Below are 25,603 nucleotides of genomic sequence, written 5' to 3' on the forward strand. Positions count from 1 at the left end.
GGGACACGAAGAGAAGAGAAACCTAGCTGGGTGAAGGGAAAAGACATTGTGCACCCTTGGGAAGGGTCAAACCAGGGCAATGGGACTTTAGGCCCGTCTCTCTAAAGTTTGGGGCAGGAGGGTGACCAGGGAGTTGCTTGTCCCTCCAGGACCCCTTTAGGGGGTCCTTCCCTCCTTACGCCCCACTAGTTTCATCCTCCAAGAATCCAAACAGGTTTGGAAAGTTCCTTCTCTTGATGAGGCAAAAAGCCCTCGTTTTGACACTGACCCTGTCCCGGCCCCCTTAGTGGGATCTTGAGTGGGGGTCCTTCCCCTCTCTGGACCTCGGATTCCTCATTGTAAGGGGCGTCTCAGGTGAGAAGGACGTGAGGCGGTGGCAGTTCCCTGAGCACAGAGCCTTCCCTTCCTGGGAGCCCGGATGAGGCCAGGGCCCAGTGCCCGCTGCGTGGCCTCCGGGGGGCGCTGTTGAGAGCCAGGCACAGGGAGGCCCTCTGACCGCAGGGAGACAGCGCTGCATCTTTTGTCTCTGGGCTGTTTCCAGAAGGCCCTGCAGTCCCTCCATGGTCCATTCTGGAAAGTCCAGCCCTCTGGCCTGTCCTGAAGCAACTCTGAGGCAATCTGGATCCTCTGAACCCTTGATCCAATTCCAGGTGATCTGAAGCCAACTTGAACTGAGGAAGTCAACTCCTGGGGCCACCAGATATTTAACAAAATCACAACAGGAAGTGGTCACAGCCTCCATGCCAGGCACTACTACGGACACTAATGTCCTCCTCACCACAACCCCGCGAGGTAGGTGGTGCTCTCCCCATTTTACAGATGAGGAAACTGAGGTTCTGAGCCATGGATCGTCTGCTTGAAGTCGCGCTCCTGCTACTTGGCGAGGCTGGACTTTGAGCCCAAATGGGCTGAGTCCAAGTCTCCAGAGTTGTGAAGTGAGTGCCATTTGCTTTGTGTCCTCTTCTGGGCCCAGAGGGTCCCAAGTTCCTTTCAAACCCTGTTCTCAGGTTGCAGCATGAAACTCCTGCCTGCAAGAAGGGTTTTTGTGGCTCCTCCCCGTTGGACCTGGGGGTTCCCTGGGGTAAAACCTCCAGCAGAGGAAATAGGCTGGAAAGGTGCGGGAGGGAGCCCCACGGGGGAGTGAGCCCCAGGCTGCGCCCTTCCCTGTAGTCTGCCACTGAGCTAGACTGCCTCTGCCTCTGGTCTTGGCAGAAGTATAAGTTATTCTGGTTCCGCCCAGCCAATGGCCGCAGGTCCTTGTCCCTCCTCAGGCATCACAGGGGAACAGACGCCTCTCTGCACCCTCAGATGCTCTGGCTGGAGTCCTCCCCTCGCTCGTCAGCTCCCGTGGGGGCCCTTGGCCTCCTCCTCGGGTTCTTTCCAGGCACCCACCTGGGCTGGCTGCAGAGTGTGCGGCGGGGCAGGGCGAGGGCTGACAGCCCAGGAGGTGACGGGGTGGGGGGGAGAAGTCGCAGGCTGCTGGCCCCCTCAGGACTCCCACTGCACGGTCAGGGCCAGCTCCTTGAACAGCGAGCCCAGCTCCGTGGACGGCTCGAGCTCTGAGGCCCCTGGGGCTGGGCTCTTGGCCTCAGCCTTGGACACCAGACCCTCATCCTTGGGACACACAAGGGACTCCAGCAGGCCCCAGGGACTTGGCTCCTGGTCTGAGGGGGAGCAGGAGAGGGCAGGAGTGTGCAAAGACAGGGACCCGGGGTGGCCTTCGATCTGGACGGAGGAGAGGAGGGAGAGCTGGCCCCCCAGGTACTGCGGTGTCCCCGGCTCCCCGTTCAGGCCGGGTGCTCCGTCCACACAGAACTCCTCCAGGGACATGGAGGCCATCCCCTGCAGAGACAAGTCACCTGGAAGGCAGCTCCCGGCTGGCTCCTCTTTCTGGAGCTGCCCTTTCGGCCTGAGGTGCTTGGGACCCGAGAGTGTCCCCGAGGGGGAGTCTTTTCCAGAGCTGTTCACGCACACCCCGTAGGAAGCAGCCAAGCTGTCCAGGGTGGCCTGGGGGGTGTAGGGGAGCGGCTGGGCCTTGGTGGTGGCCTGCGGAGCGTAGCACGGGGCTTTAGCTTCAGAGGCCACCTGAGGTGTGTAGGCCGGGGGCCCGACCTCAGGGGTGGCCTTCGGGGTGCAGGACGGTGGGGAGACAGTCTGGCGAGGTGACACGTTGGGGGGCTGGAGGACGGAGATGTCTGGCTGCCCTAAGTAAGAGATCTCAGGGAGGCCGTGCAGCTGTGCGGCTCCTGGGGGCTCCCTGGGCCCCGAGACCACGACCTGGGAGTACTGGACGGGCTGGGACAGGCCGCTGGGCCCGCTGAGCTCAAAGACGGGGACCAGCACGTGCTCCTGGATGAACCGCAGCGGCTGGAAGGTCAGGACGCGCTGGACGTTCTGTGCAGGGACAACAGCAGCCCACCTCTTAGGGCGGGGCCTCAGCCCCTGATGCTGACCTGGGCAGCGGGGGGCCCCCGGGGGAGTCGTGGGGACCCTTCCAGCTGCATATACCTCCCTCCCACCCCCACTTCCTGGAGACCCCACTGAGTTCTGGGGCCCAGCGCCTCCAAGGAGGGACGGGGGCTCCCAGCCTGTGTTGAGGGCCATGTCTAAAGTCCAGGTAACTCCTGGAGACAGACTTGGGCGCTGGCTTCTCCAGGGGGAGGTAATCCAGGAAGCTCGGGACCCGGATGTGGTGTGCCAGCTGCCGGAGGCCCCTGGCAGCTTGTGACTGCAGGGTCAAGGTGGGCAAGGGTCAAGGTGGGCAGGATGGGAGACAGGAGGCCAGGAGAGTCTTATGGACATGGTCCATCTGGCAAAATGCCCTCAGAGTGCCTCGGTCCCTCCAAGAGCCCCAGATGGCTCTGCGCGGGCTCTGCAGTGGCCTCGCTGATGGGGCTGAGGGGCGGCCCTGCTGCCTGGTGGGGGGGGGCTGCAGGTGGGACTCGTGGTCTGACTCACACACAGCTGTACATTTTTAAAAACTAGTTGCCAATATTTGGAAATTAGGAGATTTCATATTATAATCATATAATAAATAAATTTATAATCATATTATAAATTCTGATTTCTCTTAAAAAAAAAGTAAAGATGGGGTCATTACCAGCCTGTGACGCCCTGGGACAGCACTTGGCTGCCCATTTCGAGAGGCCAGAGCTCCACAGCCCCCTCAGGCTGGGGCCGCTGCTCAGTCCCTACGTCACCTACCCAGGCCTGGAGGCTCTCAAGCCCAAGGGCTTCTCTAGGCTGTGTCACTGTTCCTGGTCACCTGCTGCCCCATCCTTACCACCAGTCAGCAGGGCGGGGAGCCCCCCGGGACGCCTCGGGGAGAACCAGGGGTGCCCATGCCCTCTGCTGATCTGCCCTCCCCTTGCTCTCTGGCCCGGGTGGATGACTCACCAGGGAGTTGGGAGGCACCGGCAGCTTGGTGACGTATCTGTAGCTCAGGTAGCAGAGCATGGCCACCAAGAAGCCCATGGAGAAGAGAATGGCCCCCGAGAAGGAGTAGGCCCACGTCCGGTCTGGGGAGAGAGCAGCCCGAGGGGGAGTGAGGCTGGGATCCCGCCAGGCCAGGCCCCAGCAAGGGCACTGCAGCCCCCGGGCCAGGCGGGAAGGCCCCTGCCACCTCCCCTATCCACAGGGCTGGGGCCAGATCCCAGGCGGAAGGCCACAGGCCACACTCCCAGTGAGTTGAAGATGTTCTGTCTCCCACCTCGATACAGTTGCTTTTGAAGCGAACCAGGTTTGAAGTCAGGATTCTTGGCCTCCGGCGGATGCTGACTAATGCACAGGTGAAAGTCCTCCCCCCGCAAACCCCCAGCCTGGCCAGCTCGTCACAACTGCCAGTGACCTCGGGCACATGTACGTGGGTGGCTAAGCTCATCCGTGTCCCCACAAGTAGTCACCTTTAGGCCAAAGGCCTGCACACGAGCAAGTGTCTGCCCTCACAAGGACCCAAGGGAGGGGTCTGCGGGACAGCATGCAGGCCCGGGCCACGTGGGCAGGAAGTCCAGGGTCCCAGGTACTCAGGTGGGATCTAGAAGGGAGACCACAGGATGCAGAGGACCTGTCCTGTGGGCTGTCTGGCCTCTTTCTCTGGTGGGCAGGGGCATGGCTGGGGGTGGGCACCAGAGCAGGGCCATTGAGAGGGCAGGGTGCAGGGCCCCTCCTGCCTGGGTCCAGGGGCCGTCCTGCCTCCCTGGCAGGAAACAGAAGTGGAGGGAGGCAAGGAGGGTCAGCGGGAGGGCCTGTCCTCTCGGCCTCCTACCAAAGCAAGGGGCGGAGGCCCGGAAGAGTGCTCAGGAAGGGACCCTGGGAGAGCATCACCCCTTGTAAAAGGGGAGGAGAGGGACAGCAAGGGGCTCTGGTGCTCTCTTTGTGGCCTGGCATCTTTGGGACAGGCTCAGTCTGCTCTAGGTGTGACACTGCCTGTCAGCAGTCCTACTGGGACTTGTGAAGGACGGAGGGAAGAAGAGGAGGTTGGGGGGTTCTCCAAACCAAATCTGCACTCCCCAGGGTCTTGACCCTCCAAGTCACCTTCCCTTTTCTTCCTGACCCCTGTGGCCTCAGCTTGGGCAGTTCATGACCAGGCACCCTGAGCCCAGCAGTCACAGTGACCCCTGGGAATTTCCGAACCTTCACTTCCAGCCCACTCCTCGCTCCTCCCAGCCTGTGTGGCTTGGGTCAGCTTCCCACTGCAATGATGCCCTGTCGCCTGTCACATGATACCCCCATTGCTGCTCCAGGGAGAAGACAGGACCTGGATGTCCCTACGTGACATACCTAATGTCATTGGAAACCCCTGCTTAGTGTCCCGGGACAGTAAAGGGCCTTGGAACATTCCCTGGCCTGATAAATTTTCCACGTGCCATTTCACCTGGGGGGAGGCAGGATGGAGTCAACACCAGCCTGGGAGTGAGGAATGTGGGGTATTAGAGTCTGGCTCAGCCCCTGATATGCTGAGCTGCCTCTCTGCTATACCACCCTCTCTGGTCTACCATTTACTAATCACAGTTGCCACTGGCACTTGAACTGTCCCATAGGCCATGCATTACACTGGGAACTCACCCTGTGTTCTGCCAGAAAATCGTATAGCAATCGTACCTGTAGAGAGGGATACAGGTACCCTCTTCCTCCAGATAACAATGCTGAATCTCAGAGAGATTAAGTGACTTGCCCCAGATCACACAGCTTCTCAGTAGGGAAGCCAAGAGTGACTCACACATATCTATAGCTCACCCTCACATCCGTTACACAATCATGCCTCGGTTTCCTCACCTGCACAGTTAAGATCTGCGGTGAGATGAACCTGAGACCACTTTCCAGCACCAAGGTGCTGGGATCAGGCTCTGTGACCCCCCACAGACATCCCGAGAAGAAATATAGTGGCGATTCTGGGCTCTGGGGTAAAGCAGACTCTAGGATACAGGGTCAAGAGCAAGGTGTATGACTTTGAAATGGAAGTCAGAGGAATAGGTGTGCAGTCGAGGGGACTAGTTATAAACCAAGTTCAAGGTGGTGGTTAGAGCCCAGGCTTCTGATGAATCTATCTAGGCTCACCAAGCAGCTGTGTGGTCATGAACCAGCCACTGAACCTCTCTGAGCCAGAGATCCTCCTCTATAAACTGGGAGTGGTCCTGCCCAACTTGGAGGATTATTTTAAAGATTCGATCCTATATGCAAAGCGTTTGACACAACCCGGGGTAATAGAGCAGTACTGAATAAGTGTCACTGAGCTATGTCCCCAACCCACCACAATGTTAGAGAAAAATTGATGTCATGTCATGAGAGATCATGGAAGGACAGGCCAAAGAAAGGTGAGTTTGCCTGTTTTCAAAACCCAGGGGGGCTGGGATGTAGCTCAGTGGCAAAGCGTCTGCCTTGCATTCGCAAAGCCCTGGGTTCGACCCCCAGTTCCAAAAAAGACAAAAAAAAAAAAAAAAAAAGAACCCCACCAAAAAAAAATAAGATTAGGGCTGGGGATGTGGCTCAAGCGGTAGCGCGCTCGCCTGGCATGGGTGCGGCCCAGGTTCGATCCTCAGCACCACATACAAACAAAGATGTTGTGTCTGCCGAAAACCCAGGGCAGGGCAGGGCAGGGCAGGGGTGGGCCCGGGGTGGACGTGGTGTGTCTAGTATGGTCGGGGGGAGCGTCTCAGTCACACGTGCCCCCCCAGATCAGTGCCCATAAAGTTGGTTTCCGTTTTTTAGATTCTTCTTGCCAAGGTCTATTCTGGTCTCCCTGGGACCCTTGCCAAAGAAGGACATGCCCCGTGCTGGCCAGAGCTGGCTGACCCCCCCCCCCCCGCCCCCCAGGATCGCTCCTCTGCAAAGGATTCAGGTGGAGGAACCAGGCTCCGGGGGATCTAGGGAAACGAACGAATTGAGCTTCCAAACAGAGCTGCCTCCTAGGGCCATGCACTTTGTCCAGCTCTCAAACTGAACTCTGCTCTGAAGGTTGGCACCGTGGGAACAGAAATCACCTATGAACACGAATCTGAAGGTGATGGTCAGGTGGGGGCGGTTTTTCCCAGTCCATCCCTTTCATGTTTAACCTTGCAGCTCAAAGCAACGTTTCCACCGGCTTCACCATCCCTCTCCACCAGTTGGGCAAGTTACCGAGCCACTCTGAACCTCAGTTTCCTCTTCTGTAAAATGAGAATGATTACGGGACCTGCCTCAGACAGCTGGGAGGGCTGCACTTACTAGTGCCTGGTCCCTGGTTAAGGCTGAAGAAATGCCAGCCAGCCTTCACCATCGTCATCCTTATTCTTTGGTTTGGGGAGATACTGGAGGATCCTTTTATCTTCCCTTTTCTCCCCCTGCAGACTTTCCCCCAGTGTCACCTGGGTTGGTATCAAGGGGAGTCTTTCTTGCCAGGTTCTCACAAACTGGTGGAGAGAGGAGATCCAGACACAGGCTGGAGGGAGGGATCAAACATTCGCTATGAAAATCCACCCGTGGACTCAGCCATGAATGAGCCAAGATGGGCCTTGACAGTACACTAAGAACCCCCAGGGTTTTCAGAGTTCTGCGAACCCGGCCCTGGTGGCAGGCAGGGAGGAGTGGGTTCAGAGGAGAATTCAGGATCCCCCTCCTCTGGCTCCTACTCACCCGGCAGCGTCTTCACGCGACACACATAGGGGGCGCTCTCCTTGGACCAGGTTGGAATCAAAATCATGGTGGTCCCAAGGAACTCCGTGTCCGGGGTCAGGCCGGAGAACTCGTATTCTCTCTGCTGCCCTTCCAGGTGCTGCGACCAACAGAGACCCACAGTGACCCCGCCTGCAGCCAGCCTCCCCCTGGAGCCCCGCCCGCGCCCTCCCGACAGCTGCCCAGACCAGACACCCCTGGACCCGCCCGCAGCTCTTCATTCCTCTCTCCCACTTCTTTCTTCTCAAATCCAACCAGTCGCCAAGCTCTGCATACCTTGTGCTTCGATCCGGGTCTGGCACTTGCCCGCAGCCTATAAATACCAGCTGCTGCTAAGAGACCACATCCCCCTCGTCCCTGCTCCCCTCCCCCACCGCCTTCCAGCTCTCCTCTCTCTTCTTTATCAAACATCCAACGCCTTTGAATACCCACCCTCCTCCCCTGCCTTCCTCTTGGCTTCTGTCTGGATTGGGCCTCCAGCCTCTAGCCTCCAGCCTCCAGCCTCCAGCCTGGACAATTGCTGTGGCTTCCGTACTAGTTGCTTCTCTCTGGTTTTGCCCCTGTCCATTTCCCATCTTCATCTCAGTGCTGCCATGATCTCTCTAAAAGATTAATGCAATGACAACGCTCCTTTTTTCCAAATGCTTTTGTAACAGGGGTCCACTTTACGCTCTGAATACAGCCCTTGCTGCTCTACCAATGGGACTTATTTTTTTTTTTTTTTAATGGATTTAATTTAAATTCTCAGTCTATACTCAAAGGACTTAAAATCAGCATACTACAGTGACGTGGCCACATCCATGTTTATACCAGCTCAATTCACAACAGCTAAACGGTGGAACCAACCTAGATGCTCTTCAATAGATACACAATGGAATATTACTCAGCCTTAAAGGAAAATGCAATTACGGCATTTGCAGGTAAATGGATGAAGCTGGAGAATATCATGCTAAGCAAAGTAAGCCAATCCCCAAAAAACTGCAGGTCAAATATTTTCTCTGATAAGTGGATGCTGATCCATAGTGGGGGTGGGAGCCAGGAAAGAATGGAGGAACTTTGGATTGAGCCGAGAGGAGGGAGGGAAAGGGGGGAGTATGGGGGTGGAAAAGATGGTGGAATGAGATGGACATTATTACTCTATGTACGGGTGTGATTGCACGGGAGGTGCGACGCTACATTGTGTACAACCAGAGAAATGAAAGGTTGTGCTCCAATTGTGTACACCGAGTCGAAATGCATTCTGCCGTTGTGTGTAACTAATTAGAACAAATAAATTTTTTTTTAAAAACAGACATGTTCAGTTCTTTTCCACTCCCCCTCCTCCTCCCTAATCTCGCCCTCTACCTAACCTCAGGGGAAACAGAATTACCTTTCTTCCTCATCCTAGGCAGAGTTATCCATCTTTGAACACATTATCTATGTTCTCACTCTGGTTCTAATGGTTTATACCTTCTATCAGTCCAACCCTCCCCCAAACAACTGTAATTGTGATTAAAATGAAAAAAAAAAACAACTCCATAAGAGCACTGGAGATTAAATAAAGCAGGTAGATATTGGAGAGAGGAAGAAGGTTGGCATGGGGTGAATTTTTTTTTTTACATCTTTTATCCTGAAGGAAGACCCCAGTCTACACCTCGTGGGGTGACTAAAACCTAGATAGAGACCCTGTCTGTCATATATTTTTTTTAATATTTATTTTTTAGGTGTAGATGGACACAACACAATGCCTTTATTTTTATGTGGTGCTGAGGATTGAACCCGGGTCCCACCTGTGCTAGGCGAGTGCTCTACCACTGAGCCACAACCCCAGCCCCCTATCTGTCATCTTTGTGGCTTGAATAATCAGAGGATAGAATTTGATGAGACAGGACTGATCCAAAGAGAGGGAGGCCCAGCTTCTGTGTATGAACTTTGCCCAAAGCCATGGCTGGCCCCAGATTGTGCTTGGACGGGCAGCCTCCAAATGGCACAGATAAAGTTAAAAAAAAAAAAAAAGAAAAGAAAGAAAGAAAAAAAAAGTGATCTGAGATTCTAAAGTCTGGAATTCAGCCAAGTTAGCTGTCCATTAAAACATGACAAAAAACCAAAGCAACAGCCTCTGCAGGATGTAACAGAATCCAGACTCGTTTCAACTGTCATCCATAATGTCCAAGGCAGGTTACAAAATTGTTAGACATATAAAGAAAGAGAAAACTGGGACCCATATTCAGGAGAAAAGACTCTTCATCTCGTCTGACCCCAAGGTGACCAAATTGTCGGACAAGGATTGTAAAGCAGCTGTAAAGTCTTGCTCAAGGAAGTGAAAGAAAATATGTTTGTAATCAATGAGTGAATAAAGGAATCCTGATGGAATACATTAACTGTAAACATGGGACGCCTTAGAACTGAACCATACAATATTTGAATGAAAAAAAAAATGCATGAAATGATCTTAGCAACAGATTGGAAATGCCAAAAGAAATCGAGAACTTGAAGATAGGTCCCTGAATCCAGGCATGGTGGCACACGCCTGGTAATCCCAGGGACTCGGGAGGCTGAGGCAGGAGGATCGTTCAAGAGTTCAAAGCCAGCCTGAGCAATTTAGAGAGGCCCTAAGCAACTTAGTGAGACCCCTGTCTTGAAATAAAAAGGAACTGGGGATGTGGCTCAGGGGTTAAGCATCTCTGGGTTCAATTTCCGGTTCCCAAACAAACAAATAAATAAGTAGATGTGAGGAGCTGGGAGTAGCTACGATAAAATCAGGTAAATTAGAGTTCAGAGTATTACTAGAGATGAAAGAGACACATCAAATCATAAAATGGTCAATTTATCTGGAAGCTATAACAAGGGAAAAATAAACAAGCCCACCACCATCCCAGTTGAGCAGTTGAGAGCTGAACACGGCACAACTAAAAGAAAAAAAAAAAAAAAACAGATCCCCCCACTAAAACCGGGAAAGACAGAGGCCCTGAATAACACTGTCAGCCGCCATCTCCTAATCGACATTTATAGAGCACGCCACCAAACAGCTGCCAACACAGGTTCCTTTCAAGTGTACACACGGAACAGTTGCATAGGCAGGCCATATGCTGCGCCATAAAACCCATCTCAGTAAATCTAAAAGGGCCCAAATCAGGCTGGGTATGTTCTCTGACCATGAAATGAATTAAATTAGAAATCAATAATGATAAAATATTTAGTCAAACATCAAATATTTACCCAAAATAGCTGTGATAAAGACTCTGCCTGTTCAGTAAGCTCTCGCTGCTCTCCTTGACGATGGATATGAACAAAGATCCCTCCACCCGCCACCTCCATCTCTCCTGCAAGGTCCCCGCAGGCTTCCCCGTGCCCCCACCTCAGGGCTCTCCAACTGCAAGGTGAGGGAGAAGCACCCGTATTCTCTGCAGTTCAGATCCAGGGTGTAACTGCAAGCATTTGATGCAGTGGACAGAGGGGGCCCAGGGACCTGCACTCAAAAGGGCCACAGGTGACTCTGATGCCACCCGTCTGGGACCGTCTTTTGAGAAACTACTCCAGTCAAAGTGGGCAGTTTTCTGCTTTTCCAAAATGCCCTCTTTTTACTTCTCTTTCTGATCATGGTGGGGCAGTGTCGGCCCGTGGACTCTATGCTTTCACTCGCCGAACAATCTTGAGCAAGCGACTGAACCTCTCGGAGCCTCTGTTTTCTCATCTGGAAAATGGAGACAGTGGCTTGTGCCTCACAGAGCTGTTCGGGATTCATTGACCTAATAGGTATATATGACCCGGGATACCCCAGAAACCGGCACTGACAAACGCAAGTTTTTCTGGAAGTCTTTTAGATCCACCTTGCAATATCCTTATTTTCCTCTACCTGTCGCTGTTGGAATTATTTCAACTTCTTCCCGACTCGCTAAAGTATTTTTTTTTAAATTTTTAATATTTATTTTTTAGTTTTTGGCAGACACAGCACCTTTGTTTGTATGTGGTGCTGAGGATCGAACCTGGGCCGCACGCACGCCAGGCGAGAGCGCTACCGCTTGAGCCACTTCCCCAGCCCCCGACTCGCTAAAGTATAAGCCTCTTGATTGTGAGAATTAGAGTAGGAAATGAACATTCATTCAGCTGGATTGTGGGTTCATGGCACATGCTGGGGGGAAATACCACATCTTTTCCAAAAAAAGAAAAAAAGGAAATAATTTGCATATACCATTTGGCAGTTTATGCACTTGCCTTTCACATTTCATTATTACTGATCTTAGGACACTCCCTGAATATAGTTCCTGAAATTGTATGGAGTGGAGAACCAGTTTAAGGAAATACAGCAGTAGAAACTGACTCCAGCATTTTTGAAAGTTAACACCCGAGGATGTTAATTGGCTGTTCTCTAGGACGTTACAAAGAATCAGACATCAAACAAAATCTATATTATGCAAATCAAGGGGTTTTTTTTTGGGGGGACACCAGGAATTGAACTCTTGAGCCACATCCCCAGCCCTATTTTGTATTTTATTTAGAGACAGGGTCTCACTGAGTTGCTTAGCGCCTCGCTGTTGCTGAGGCTGTCTTTGAACTCATGAGCCTCCTGCCTCAGCCTCCTGAGCCACTGGGATTGCAGGCACGTGCCACCACATCTGGCACAAAAACAAGTTTTGCGGTCAAATAAATCTGAGAAAAGGTGAATTAAGCAAATAGAAATGGGAATCTCTGCCTCTGCAGGACTTGCCAGAGCCTTCAACATGTTACTGTGTACGTGAGTCTACAAGAGGGAGGTTGTGCTTAGGATTCAAGGCCCCCCTTCACCCCACAAGGGACATGTTTGGGGAATTCTATTTATACAACATATTCTCTTTCTATTTAGAGCAGCACAGATCTAACCGAGAAGGAAGGCATTTCCCAGGTGAGGAAGGACCAGGATGCAACCTATGTTTACCATTTTGTAGGTGTGGTTGACGTGGAGCTCCACACGGTAGAACAGGTCTTGGAACATCTCCTCCAGGGTTTGCTGGTGGCCATCTCCTGCACGGATGGGCGTGGGGGTGGGATGGATAATCATCTGAATGGATCTCACTTTGGGGATACAGGTCACGTCAGGTGGTTTGATGGTAGCTGGGGAGAAAAAAGAAGAAAAAGTCAGAATTGGCATTAGTGTCAATATGTCAATATGGATGGTGGGAAATGACAGGTTCTCCCACCCACCCCACGCAGAGTCCAGGATGTTTCCAAATGCATCAGCTAAACCTGCGTGAAAAGCAATCCTGCACTCGCCTGGCGGCCAGGTGTAGGGCTGACAAAGGGATGTCCAGGTGGACGGGAGGAACCAAGGATGAGGGTCACCGTCCCTGGGGTTGGACAAGCCTGGACCCTGCTCCCAGGTGTCCCAGCTCCTCCCCCCCACCTTGAGTCTTCCTGGGACACAGGACCCCAGGTCTGTAGGCAATGACAGCTCTGGGTATGTCCACATGGTGATTAGCCACATGTCCTAAATAACACCAGGGGGGGCTGAGGTCACCCATTAGTGCCAAGGCCAGGCCCAAGACTTCAGTCTCTCTCAAGATGGAATTTTCCAAGTAACTAAATGAATACAGACCCTTGGAGAATATGAATCTTCTCTCCCCCAAAATGTACCTCGACAAAAATCTTGCATTCATGCAAGATTTCAGGGATTCATGCACCCTACTCACCCTGAATCTAGCTCATAGAAATCCCTCAAGGGTCCATTGACCTCTGAAATTCAGAACATTTGAATTGGCATTAGTGTCTGAGGCAGAAGAAGGATGCTCATTTGGACGCTTGTTTGTAAAATTGAAAAACCGAGCAGAATATCCTCATAAAGGGAATTAGATAAATAAATTAGAGTGCCTCCCAAGAATGGGCCCTTTTGCAGTTATGAAATATCACATTGTGGAAACACATTTAATAATGTGGGCAAAAGTTTATGATACCATCATACAGAGGGAGAAGAAGCTCAAAAACAAGAAAACAATGCTAGATTAAAAAAAAAAATAGACCCAGGTGCTAGTGATTGCTTGTTGGAATGATCGGGGGTGGGGGTGGGTGATTTTTATTTTTCTTTGAATATTTCTGTGTTTTCCAGATTTTCAGTACATTATCACGGACTTTTCTATATTTTGCATATTTCTATATTTCTGGAAGTAAACAAGCCAGGAAGAAAATCAGTAACTGACTTAATTTTATTTTTTGTTTTCTTAAAAAGTCACGTGTGGCTGTAAGGCGAGCTGGTGAACGTGTGGGAGTCGGGCAGCTGGTGCGCATTCATTTACTCGACCCTTCTGGGTGGAGCCTCTTCTCTCTGCTGAGCTCTCTGCTAAGGTCTGGGAACACAGAGGATCCCGTAGAGGATCACTGAGGCCATTTTTGGAACTCACATGTTAATGAGCCAGGCTGATGCTGTACATGTAAGCAAACATGATAGCTGCCCACTATGATATGAGCTATGAGGACAAAGTGCAGTGGACAGGGGTCCCCCGGTGTCCACTGGGATCGACGCTGGGACACCACATCCATTCCCTTCTAGGAATAAATTTATCGTTTGGGGAACAATGACAAAAAAAAAAAAGCGAGTCCTCGTTCAAGTACAGATGAAGTTTTGTTCCAAATATTTTTCACCTGCATTTGGTTTGATCTGTGGATAAGGGTCCTGCAGGCACTGAGGACAGATTGGGTTGGGAGGGAGGGTAACAGGTGGCCACCCGCTGAGATCAAGTAGTCAGGGCTAGGAGTGGGGACGCTCGCTTAGGGCTGAACTGAGCCCCAGTAAGGACTGGGAAGAGCCACCAATGAGTGAGGGATTTCCAGAGGCCAGACTGGATCAGTAGACAGAGCTGCTGGGATAGACCGGGCCTCGGAGCTCACAGCAAAGGGCTGGGTCTTAATTTAAGAATCATGAGAATTTGCTGGAGAGTTTTCAGCAGCGGAGGGGAAGGTGGGATTTGTGTATTGACAAGGGTCTGGGAGGAGCCCTGGGGATAGGAGAGCAGGGGGAGGGCAGGAAAGTTGACTTCCCTGGCTGCAGAGGAGGGTGGTGTGAACTGGGGGCTGTGGGGGGGGGGAGGAACAGGCCCCCTGGGGATGTGCTTTGGTGGGGGGGCACCTTCCCTGACTGGCCCTGGTGCAGACCCCTCCTGGCCCTCTGCCCACTTAGAGGGAAGGAGCCTCCCAGGCGCTTCACTGCCCCTGGCCCAAGCAGGGACTCCCACTCACTGTGTGGCAGAGAGCTGAACCGGTCGGTCATCTTGGTGGCCGACCGGCCTCCAGGGCTGATGGCCGTGACCCTGGCATAGTAGAACTCAGTGTGGTTGCCCGTCTCCATGGTCAGGTTGCAGGATTTCCGTGGGATCCTCTGGCAGCCTGCCTTTGCCAGCCATGCGATCTCCCCGTACCTGGGCAGGAGGGAGGGGCCGGGCACACCATTAATGAGGCCTAGGTGCCAGGCCTGTGGCGTTTTAATAATGATAGCGGTATCTCCTATTTACACAGCGTGTTCTGTGTCTCAGGCCCTTTATGTGGATGCTCTTGGTTCTCATGGTGACCCCCCTGGGCTGTGTACACAAGGAAGCCGAGGTTCAAAGGAGGAAAATGCACCCCGCCGTGCCCGTGACGGCCTGGACTTGAACCCAGCTAGTCTAGTCTACGTTCTGATCTCACTACCCCGAGACCCGGTGGGCGAAGCCTGTTATCCCCATTTGACAGACGAGGGATCTGAGGTTCAGAGAGGAGATGACAGGCCACAGGAAGAAGTGGCAGGACCAGAAATGGACCCCAGGTTTGTGGACCTGGAGCCCATGTCAACCCTCCTCCCCTGCCTGGGTGGAGAGAAGAACTAAACGGGGGGCACAGGCTGGAGTGGGGTGGGAACAGACTTCCTGTTGACCTTGTTTTGCCAAAAGTCAAAAAACAATCTCCAGGACCTCATTACGTCAAGCGCAGGTTGACTTCGTCTTACCTAATCTACCTGACAACCTAGGAGGAAGGGACTCTCACTGTCCTCTCTCTACAGATGGGGAACTGAGGCTTGGTGGGGTTCCCCAGTGGACCGAGGTCGCACAGGTGGGAGATGGCCCTGCAGCCCTGCCCGGCGGCCGCCAGCCCTGTGGTATCAGTCCTGATTGAACCTTCCCTCTGCAGAAGGAATGCAAGAGTTGTCCAGCAGGGCTGGGGGCAGCAGCTCAGTGGGGGCCCAGGGATGTGTAGAGTGGGGGACATTCTGGGAGGGCTGGCTGCAGAGTCACAGGAGGTGGGTGTGGGCAGGAAGCCTACTTCTTATATTCCACGCTGTAGACGGTGCCAGGGGTGCTGTCTGTCCCGCCGTCCCACGTCAGGATGTTTTCAAAGTTGTTGGACTGGAATTTCACGTGTTGAAGAAGATCAGAGGCATCCTCAGCAATGCGAGCTGCGGGAGGTGGGAGCAGGGTAAGCAGGTGGGCCCCCAGCCCTCCAGCGCAGCAGCCTGTTACCCCACCGCCTCTGCGCTCAGCCACCCTCTTCCTTCCCACTGGGCTGTAATTCACATGGCATCGGGTTCACCCAGTGACTACTGGGAAGACTCACACGCTGTGCAACCATCACTACTACCTGATTCCAGAACACTTCCGTCACCCCCATAGTGGCCAGTCCCCATCCCTCTATTCCCTGTGTAATAGTCCATGGTAAGGACAGACCACGTTTTGTGTATCCATTCATCAGTCCATTGACATCTGAATTATTTCCAGTTTGGGGCTATTTTGAGTAATGCTGCTGCGAACATTTGTGCAAATAAATTTAAGTGGATATGTTTGCAGTTGCCGTGGGTGGATATTTAGGGTGGGATTGCCGGGTCACTCTATGCTTGGTATGGAACCCAGGGGCTCAGGACAGGCCAGTGCTCTATCACTGAGCTACAGCCCCAACCCTTACATTTAACTTTGTGAAGAATCGGCAAACTGTTTGCCAAAGTGGCTGCACTTTCCTACCCCCAGCAGCACCCGAGGGGTCCTGTTTCTTACCCTAGTCCCACTTTTTGCTGTCTCTTGTTCGCTCACTTTGTTTTTGGTACCAGGAACTGAACTCAGGGGTGCTTAACCACTGACCACATTCCCAGCCCCTTTTTGTATTTTATTAGACACAGGTTGCTAAGCGCTGGCTGTGAACTCACGATCCTCCTGCCTCAGCCTCCCGAGTGGCTGGGATTATAGGTGTGCTCCACTGGGCCGACTACTCACTTTTTAATGCCACCTGAGGTGGGTGTCTTCACTTATTATAGAGAGTGCCAGCTAAAATGCCCCAGAAAGCTCGCCCAAAGGCATTCCCTGCACCCAGGATGGAGGGGGCTGTCTGAGAACTCTGGTCTCCCAGCCCGTCAACTGCTGCTTAGGACATGGAAAGGAGAGCCCAGGCCTGGACCCCTAGAAGGGGGCTGGGGGGGGGATGCTGCCTCGGCATCTTCACCGGAACTGAAGAGCCCTTGACTTGCAGAACCCCCTGCAGCCTGTGGAGGGGAAGAAGGACAAGAAAGTGGCCAGAGTTGGATGCTGGCTCTGAGCATGCTCAGAAGGACCTGTCTGGCAGGGTGGGAAATACCCAGGTGCAGACCCAGCTGTGCCAAGGCCTCTTTGATGGCCATGCCCCTCCCTTCCTCTGGACATGACCATGGCCACCAGCAGGCCCAGGGCACGAAGGGGTGGATAGTTATTTATTCCCAAGTTATAAACAGTATTTCTGCAAGAGGAGTCCAGGGTTGGGAGGTCCTTGGGGAGATGGGAAGCGTATGAGGGCAGTCCCATCCTGGGGCACATCCCCTGCCTACGTGGAAGGCCACCACCCTCTCTGAATCTGGGTCTACCTGGCCCAGCAGCTGTGGACATCTTTGTCTGGGAGCTTCCCAGAGTCCCCAGAATGGGGCTTTAGGGGTAGCACAGGGGGTCTTATTGCCCCCACCCAAGGTGATGGCTATGCTGCTGAGCCCCAGATGTGGCTCGTGTCCTGGGCTTGGATCCCAGTCTGGGCAGAAATGGTGTTTGCAGGGAGGGGTCTTAGACTCAGGGCTCGGTCTAAAGTCATGGAAGGGAGTCCAGTGGCCACTGGTGGGGTCAAGGGCAGGAGAGAGAGGCTGAGATTTGAGAGGAAGCCACAGTCAGTCTGGGGTGGGCTTGGCCTCCCCCAGTGCTGGGTTAGAAGCTGCACTGGAAAGCTTGCTGGTTGGGGACAGTGTCCTGTGCAGGCTCCCTGTGCTAGGGAGGCTGGTGGCTGAAGCTGGAAAAGGGTCCTGGGTGGAGTGGGGATGGCCACCACTTTTTGATGTGTGTGCTGGGAACTGAACCCAGGGTGCTTTACCACTGAACTCCATCCCCAGGCCTTTTAATTTATTTATTTTTTATTTTGAGACAGGATCTCGCTAAGTCACTTAGAGCCTTGCTGAATCGCTGAGGCTGGCCTTGAAAACTTGTGATCCTCCTGACTTAGCCTCCTGAGTCACTGGGATTACAGGTGGGCGTCACTGTGCCCAGAGGAAACTGAAGCTGGCTTCCTGAAGTGGTGGGGGGCGTGGCCGGCCCCCTCTCTAAGGGGCTATCAGGGACTAATGAGGCCTTCCCTCTCCTCCCAACCTCTCGCTCCTTTTCATCCCCAAATCCATCATGCCCTCCCCGGCCGGGGTCATTTCTGCACTTCCTGGTTGGAAGTGGACATTCTGAACGCCGGGAGACATACGCTGTGTGGAGCGACTGTCTGGCCGACTTTACAAAAAGCAAGTTTTCACATTTGTGTGGAAAAACCATATGTCAACCGGTGGGGAAGCTAAGAAACTACACAAACAACGATCCCACATGCTCAGGAACCAGCTAGGCGCACCAGGGCGAGGGGCCAGGTCTGCAGAGGACGCTACTGACCCTTCACCATCTACTCAGGGCTGTTTCCTGTGGGTCCCCATCTTAAAGGGCCACGAGCTCTAGGACTTCCAGCCAGAATGGGAGGGGGCCTGAGGGACATGTTTTGGAGCCTCTGGGGCTGCAGGAAGTCTCCCTCGTCCATCAGAGACTCAGAGTGTGGGGAATGCCCCGCTGAGGCCAGGGCAGCACAGACTGGAGGCAGTAAAGGAACCAGTCAGCGCTGGCCAGGGACTGTCCCTTCACGGGCCTCATCCTGCACTGAAGCCAGGAGGGCCTGCAGAAGTCACATGTCCCTCTCTTCCATCAGGACTGTGCTCTCACTTCTTGACAGAGATCCCCGACACTCAGCTCAGGAGAGTGGACAACCTGAGGTCTCAGGTAAAGTTCTGCACGATGATGAATCCCATTGGGACCTTGGACTCGACAGCAGTGCAGCTCACCTGGCCACTCTGGGAGGACACGCTCTTTCAGGTCCAGCCAGAGGGGCCAGAAGAGGCCCCACAGGGACATGGAGAGAGGCCACGGTGTCCCACCTCCCCTCTTGGGCCAGCAGAGGGAAAGAAGCCAACTCTGCCGGAACCCCCCCCCCCCCCGAGGGAGGGCAAGAGGTCTGCTCCCCAGGCCAGTCCCCTACCCGCTGGGATGAGGGGATCCAGCACCCAGGTTGAGACAGCTGGCCACATGCCCCTGGACTTACAGGTCAGTTGAGTCCCTGGGAGAACCCGGGCGCTGGGGCACCCTCTCATCCTCCCCAGCCACCTGAGCTGGCCATCCGCGTCTCCAGGAAAAGCCGGCACCCAGTCAAGCCCCAGCAGGGGAGAAACTGAAAGCAGCCTGGATGGGACTGCAGGATGGGTGCAGGGAGACAGCCCGCGCACTGGCCCCGGGGTGGGCCAGCCCTCACCCAGAGCAGGGGCACTCACCGGCCAGGGATCCCACCACCAGGATGGTCAGGAGCGTCCTCATCAGCCCTGCTTGGGACCCCTTTGGGCCCCCACTCCGGGCCCTGCACAGAGGGCAGGCTGTGAAGCCTGGGTGCCCGGGCAGCTGGCTCCACCCGGCACAGGGCGGGGAAGGAGGGGAGGGGAGGGGTCAGGAGGCAGGGGAGGACCTGGGCCAGTGGGGGCAGGGGTACAAAGGTGCCTGGCCCTGTGCTCTGGAATTCCAGATCCTGGGTGGGATCCAAGGGAGTTCCCTTCCTAGTTGCAGAGAGCAGCTACCAGGCCGGCCGGCTTGTTTATCTGGTCTGGGTAGCTGATTCATCCCAAGACTCCGTAGTGGTTGATTAGGGAGCTAAGAGGCAGAAAGGGCAAGAATGACCCACAATGTACAGTCTTATCAGAGAACAACTGGCGACGAATCAAATCTCACACCATGTGGGTATCTCTTGCCCCAGCAATTCTATTCCTAGGGGATCTACCCTGAGGAAAATAACGGGGCAAAACAGAAGAAAAAAAATCCAGAATGTTTCTTGCAGCAAAGGAGAAGCCTGGCTTCTTGGCTTCATTCTGGCAGGTGAAGATATGGGTGTCTAATGCCTGTCCTTGTGCCCATATCTTGACCCCCCAGGCTGGACAGGGGGCTTGGGAATGGCTTTCCCCCTGGCAAGGATCCTGGGCGAGAAGCTCAGCCATTTACCTTGAGGCTTTGGGGCTGGTCTCTGCAAAAAGTTAGAGAAAAACGGATCTCAAACCCCAGGGGTTCTTTGTGCTGTGCTGGAGAGAGGGGGAAATGCAGGAATGGGCCTCTGGTTTGGGGCAGTGAAGATAGAGACTGCTCCCAAGCTGTCATTCTGCCATGAAGAGCAGTATCTACAGAAATGAACGAGAACTTCCTAGTGAGGAAGGTGCCTGGGAAAGGATTTTCCCCTTCTTGCTGGGCCCCAGAGAAGGAGAAGGGGCAAGAGAAGGACCTGCCCCTGGGGGGTTTGCTGGGTCCCAGTTGCACATGTCAGGACTATAGCAGGAGATTGGCCCGAAGGGGGTCCAGGGAGGGCTTGGCTTTATTTTATTTTTGTATGTGGTGCTGGGGATCTAAGCCAGGCCCAGGTAATGCTCTACCCCTGAGCTGCACCCCAGCCCTGGGCCTTGGCTTTTGGGCCTGATGGATGGTGATATCCAGGGATCTCTGTTTCAGTTTTCTTTCCTGTGTTTGCTATCAGCTCTGAACTTTTGCTAAAGTTTGTTTGAACAAGCAATCAAATCTAAGCTGCTCTTTGGGGGACTTAAGGTAGGGCCTGTGCCAATCATTTCCTGTTATGGGAGAAAACTACATTTCCCAGGCTCCTTTGTCAGCTGCTTTCTGATAGACTGAGCCACGCAGGTTGGAAGAGTGGAGAAGTCAGGGTATTTCTCGGCTTTGTCTCCTCTGGGGCACCAGCTCTCCCTGGGGAGCCCATCTCGTCAGGCAGCTCCACTTCTTCCTGGTCCTCTCAGGTTTGAGCTCAGGTAGCTGCCCCCAGCATCTAACCCTGTGGCTGGCAGGATAGAGCAGCTTCTGACTTCTTCTCGGTCCTGCCTGGGTCTCCAGTTTTCCCATCAGCTGGTAACCAACTCCTTAGTAAAGTCCGTTGCTTGGAAAGACTTGAGAGGTTTCCGTGCACCTGGATGGACCAGGATGGAAACAGTGTTTGATAACTTTAGGAGCGAGGTGGAGCGGGGAGGCTGCCACCAGAGGAACAGGTTACAAAATGCCAGGAAGGGACCATGGAGATAGGAGCCAGTTCTGGACCAAGTTGGCTGCCTGGGGTGCAAATTGCAGCCCACTGGCTGTCCCGTAGTGGTGACCGTGTACAGTTATTGGATGGTTGAAGAACTTGAGAACAGCCGGATCGTGTGGTGGTGGTGGTGGGCTCAGCCGCCGTGTTCAACAGCAGGGTTGTGGTTGAATGGATAACGGTGTGTTCACCCAAAGTGAGACAAATTCAGCCTTCAGAATAATGTTGGAGAAATATAATGTGTGGCCTGGTAAACATTCTCCAAATATTGTCAAGTGGAAAGCAGCATGACTATCCCACGTGCTGTCCACTGTGTCCTCCATGTCCCCATGTTGCAGTGGGGACAAGGCTTCTACCTTGCTCTCCTTGGTGTGGCAGTGTCTGGCATGGGTGGGCGCAGAGCAGACTCTCCTCACGTTTGCTGATGGACTGAGTGTGCTGGGGTGGGGGCGCTGGCCAGGGCTTTAACACAACCTGAAACACCCTGGAGCTGTAGGAAAAGCACATCCTGAAGTGATAGTTACTCAGATCCGTGACCTGCTCCCGTCCCTTCTCTCAACACCCAGGGATGCCGGGAGCTTTTATGCAGAAGCAAGAACCTCAAAAGGCAGCAGGTGGCCAGGCGCAGTGGTGCACACCTGCAATCCTAGGGGCTCAGGAGGCTGAGACGGGAGGTTCACAAGTTCAAAACCAGCCTCAGCAATGGTGAAGCCCTAAGCAACTCAGTGAGACCCTGTCTCTAAATAAAATACAAAATAGGGCTGGGGATGGGGCTCAGTGGTTGAGGGCCCCTAAGTTCAATTCCCGGGGCCCCCCCCAATAAAAAGGCAGCGGGTGTTTACCTGAAGTCTGTGGGGGAGTGCAGAGTGCTGTCTTCGGGCAACCAGCTCAGCAGGGGAGATCCTGGGGGGGTCCCCAACCACTCTGGACAGAAGGAGCAAAGAATAAGGGTTTGGCTCCTCCCTCCCCCCTGCCTCTTAGAGAATCAGATACTTTGGAGTCTGGCCCAAAGGACATCTGACCACAAAGCATGAGCTGGGTCAATCAGGGGCATTGACCTAGATGTCCCAGATTAGGATCCTGGGGATGATCCCTCTGATTCCGTGGAGGGGTCCTGTCTCCTCTGTAGGCCTCGGTTTCTCTGTGTGTAAAGGCTGGTGGTCTAGAAGTCCTCCACGGGCCCTGGGAACTCGAGTGAATGAGCTCTGCTTCTCTCCCACTCTGGGGTTGGAAATCTCCTCGACATCCCAGAGTTCCTTTCATGACTCTTGTCACTGACAGCACAAATTCGTCTGAGCATTTATTGATGCTGCTTCTAATTTCAGCTCTCCCGGAGCCGTTTGGCCTCCCAGCTGCTCATTAGATGCTTCTGAGGACGCGCTCCATCACAAATACATTAAGAACATACGAACATCCTGCGTCTCATGCCAGGATTGAGGGGAGAGCTCAGGACGTCTCCCGGGAGCCGGGGGAAGCAGAAGGAAATGAGCTTTGGGCGGACAGACTGGGTCCAAGTCCTAGCTCTGCCACTGTCCCTTGTGTGCGGGTCCCTTACCCTGTGCCCTCAGCTTTCCTGTCTACGAAGTGGAAGTCATGGTGTCCACTGCTCAGTGCTGCTGGGTTGCCCTCTCTGGACAGTTAATGAAGAGGTCTCCTGTGGCAGGTGGCCTCTGTTTACAAAATGAGAAACTGAGGTCAACGTGAGGCTTTGCCAAGTCACCTGGGGGTGTGAGTGTAGGGATGGAGGGAGGTGGCGACGAGGACAGGGTCACATGTTGACTCAGACGCTCAGGTTGGCAGTAGTTTCTGAGGCCAAATTCCAGGAATGGCAAGTGCCAGCTGCACCTGCAGCTGAGCCCCCCAGGAGTTAGGGTTGTTTAGAGGAGGAAGGTCCATGAAAGGGCCTGTGGCTAAGCGGGAGAGGGGCTCCAAGACCCTTTTGAAATCTGGCTTTGCAGTTGGCCCATCGAGTGTCCAGAGACACCGAGGCTTAGAGTGGGTGGAACTGTCTTCATTCCAGAGGCCCCCATACCCAGAGACCCCCTAGAACTCCTGCTGATGGCTTTGCCCCTGGGGACAGGGTTCCTGGGGACCCCCACCTTCTCCTCCTAACCCACCTAAAGAGGCAGTAAGGGGGAAGGGAAAGGAGGGGCTCTTGTGAAGCCACTGCTCCTCCCTGTCCTGCATCACCTCCTCCCTGTCCTGCATCACCTCCTCCCTGTCCTGCATCACCGCAGCCCGAGGGGCGGGGTCCCTTGGGCTGGGTGGGTCCTGGCGCCGACCAGTATCTTTTGAGTAATTGACTCAGGGAACTGACTCAGTCATTCGGATATAGACAGAACTTATGGTTTGTTTTTCTTTTTAAGCTTTAACCTTTAACCTTCATGACATTAGCCCCACTTTGTGCCCATAGGAACGAGCTCATGGTCGACTCGGTCACTGAAGCAGCATAATCAAGTCCTAGATCACATGGGCAACAGGAAGTTAGGAAGGGTAAGTCACAGTCAGGGGACTAAGGTCCTGGTTTGTCGCCCACTTAGAGCAGATGCGGGGGGAGGCAGGACTCTACCCCATATGTGTAGCTGCCTATTGACCCCCACTCACGCATCAATTTGCTCATTTATTGTTTCATTCATTTGTCCAATGCCAAGATTCCACCCTTTGCCAGGTGTTGTGCCAGGTGGAAAATAATCCCTCCCCTAATGGAGGTCCCTGGAGATAACATTGGCTCCCCCGCCCACTCCAGGTTCCTGAGCACCGCCTTAGAACACTCAAGCCATCCCACCGCTGTCCAGAAGGTGGCAGCACTCAGGCCAAGAGATGCCTGAAAAGAGACTTGGCAGAGGAGGGCACCAGGTGGGGGGTGGTTGGGGTCACCTGCAGAGGAAGCTCTGCCTGCTTTTCTGGAAAGCCTTCACGGTACATTCGATCAAGGAGGCAGGTACCTGAAGCTGGCCACAAGTTGGGATGTTTACTGACTGTTTGTGACTCAGTGAGGACATTTGGTTATGGGTGACAAGGCCCTGTCTTAAAATGAGGATGCAGGGGCGCCACGGCCAAGGCTCCTTGGACCTCAGGGATAGACCGGCCCCACGGTCTGCCACTGATCATGCTGGAAGCTCATGTGATGGCCTCGTTCTTGTCTCCTCTGCAGACTGGGCCTTCCGGTTCCTGAGTGCAAGCCGTGGCCATGGCAGGCAGGAAGGTGACGTTTCAGGCCCAGCCAGCCAGGAAGACTCGGAATCCCAGGGCCAGGGACTTGTTGGGTCAGCTCAGCTTAGGTCTGGTGCCCACCCTGCCACCAGTGAATGGTGACAAAGGCAGGCACAATGTTGGACATGGACAGTGTGACTCTGGGAGAGTTACTGGAGGTGGGAGGACCCTTTCCAACAGAGAGCAGGTGGAATGAGTGGGTGTGCACGGCCACGCAGAGGCTGTTCCGTGTCCTCCCTCGGGCCACAGTTGCCATGGCTGAGCTGCGGGTGGGGGCGGGAAGCACAGCTTCGGCCTCACTGCGGCAGAGGCTGTCGGAGACCCCTACCCCCCCTGGGACATGTGCCTTCCTCAGCAGCATGACAATCCAGACTGCCAGACCCCGCTGCTCTGCCCAGGTGGGGTGGGGGACAGGGAAGCCTCCACGCAGCACCCGTGACCAATCCCCCAGCTCCTGTCCCAGCAGAGCAAGGAATGGCAAGAGGGCCTGACACCGACTTCCCCAAGGATGGGGAGCCCCAGGTGCCCACCGAGGGACCTGTGTGATTGCACACCCGAGTGGCAGCCTCCCCTCCCCACCTCGTTCCTCCACTTCCCTGGGGTCACATGGAATCATGTTCTGCTCTGTACCCAGGTCTCAGGTCTGCTCCTGTGACCCAACCCAAGACCCCTGTAGTGTTGAGAGGTGAGGAAAGATAGAGCACCCCCATTTCCATTCCATTATACGTTATTCTCTATAAAAATACAGCTCTTTATTTAAACAGTTTGGGGTCATAGACCATTAGGGTATTATTTAAATACAATACAAAGAATAAAATTAGACATAAATATAAATATATCAAGATAATATATAATCTTCTCAGCACTCAAAAGAACAATATAACACTTTAACCTGAGGTGACACACATTTCCCCGGATGCCCTTCAAGGGGGGGGCCACCCACCCGCAGCTGCTGTGTAGGTGAGAGAACCTTGTAAACCGTCAGATGCTCGCACGCGCGCGCACACACACACACACACACACTTTCCTGCGTAGTGTGCCCTTTCCTCATGTCAGAGGCGATCCCCCTGCACCTCCCGAGTTTTTTGTCGTTGTTGTTAATGACTGGAAAGGAGTTGGAATTTAGAGTCATGAAAAATCCCAGAAATTCAACATTGGGGGGAAAAAAACCCTTTTAAAAACATCAAGATTGAAGAATAGAAATCAAAAGGGTATTTTGTTCAAGCCTGAGATAACACTGTAGCCATGACAACCTGGAGTTTTCTGAAATTACCTTCATGAAGCATCTCAATGCAGGCCCAGATAGAACCTCAGTCTTGGGTCGGGGGTCTCCAGGACCTGACCCTTAGCCATGGCCTTCCCGGTGCCATGGTTACAATCATGTGGATAAGTCTCACTGAAGGTCAAATTCCCAGGGAGATGTGTGTGTGCCCGTGTGTGTGTGCGTGCGTGTGGACGCTGGTGAGGGCCTCCTGCCAGCTTACTGGCCTTTGGAAATTCTGGCAGAGACCTCTATATCTTGTTGAGATGGCCAAGGGGTCAAGGGTTGGCTTGGCTGGGCAGAGACCATGGATTTCACCACTGGGAGTACATGGTGTAAGTCACCAGAGAAATGCTACTGGGTGACCTTGGGCAAGTGCCTTTGCCACTCGGGACCTCAGCTTCCCGGAAATGAGAC

The 25,603-nt window shown here is 53.8% G+C and overlaps 1 protein-coding gene across 1 annotated transcript; it reads right to left on the reverse strand.

The window, feature by feature from the left end:
- Positions 1-1,488: 1,488 nt before the first annotated feature.
- Positions 1,489-18,962, reverse strand: Il22ra1 (interleukin 22 receptor subunit alpha 1). The gene is made up of 7 exons (XM_027936967.2): positions 18,920-18,962; positions 15,391-15,523; positions 14,335-14,513; positions 12,044-12,219; positions 7,111-7,249; positions 3,397-3,518; positions 1,489-2,394 (listed from the first exon to the last, which is right to left on the reverse strand). Exons 1-7 carry the CDS (start codon positions 18,960-18,962, stop codon positions 1,489-1,491), a joined length of 1,698 nt encoding a protein of 565 aa, XP_027792768.2.
- Between the last annotated feature and the right edge of the window lie 6,641 nt (positions 18,963-25,603).

The sequence above is a fragment of the Marmota flaviventris genome, chromosome 10 (assembly GCF_047511675.1).
Source record: "Marmota flaviventris isolate mMarFla1 chromosome 10, mMarFla1.hap1, whole genome shotgun sequence".
Taxonomy (NCBI): Eukaryota; Metazoa; Chordata; class Mammalia; order Rodentia; family Sciuridae; genus Marmota; species Marmota flaviventris.

Coding starts and splice junctions, on each gene's coding strand:
- Il22ra1 (XM_027936967.2), bottom strand. CDS start 18,962: ATGAGGACGCTCCTGACCATCCTGGTGGTGGGATCCCTGGCCG. Junction 15,524..18,919: donor GGTGGTGGGATCCCTGGCCG/GTGAGTGCCCCT, acceptor CACCTCCCGCAG/CTCGCATTGCTGAGGATGCC. Junction 2,395..3,396: donor CGGTGCCTCCCAACTCCCTG/GTGAGTCATCCA, acceptor GTCCCTGCACAG/AACGTCCAGCGCGTCCTGAC.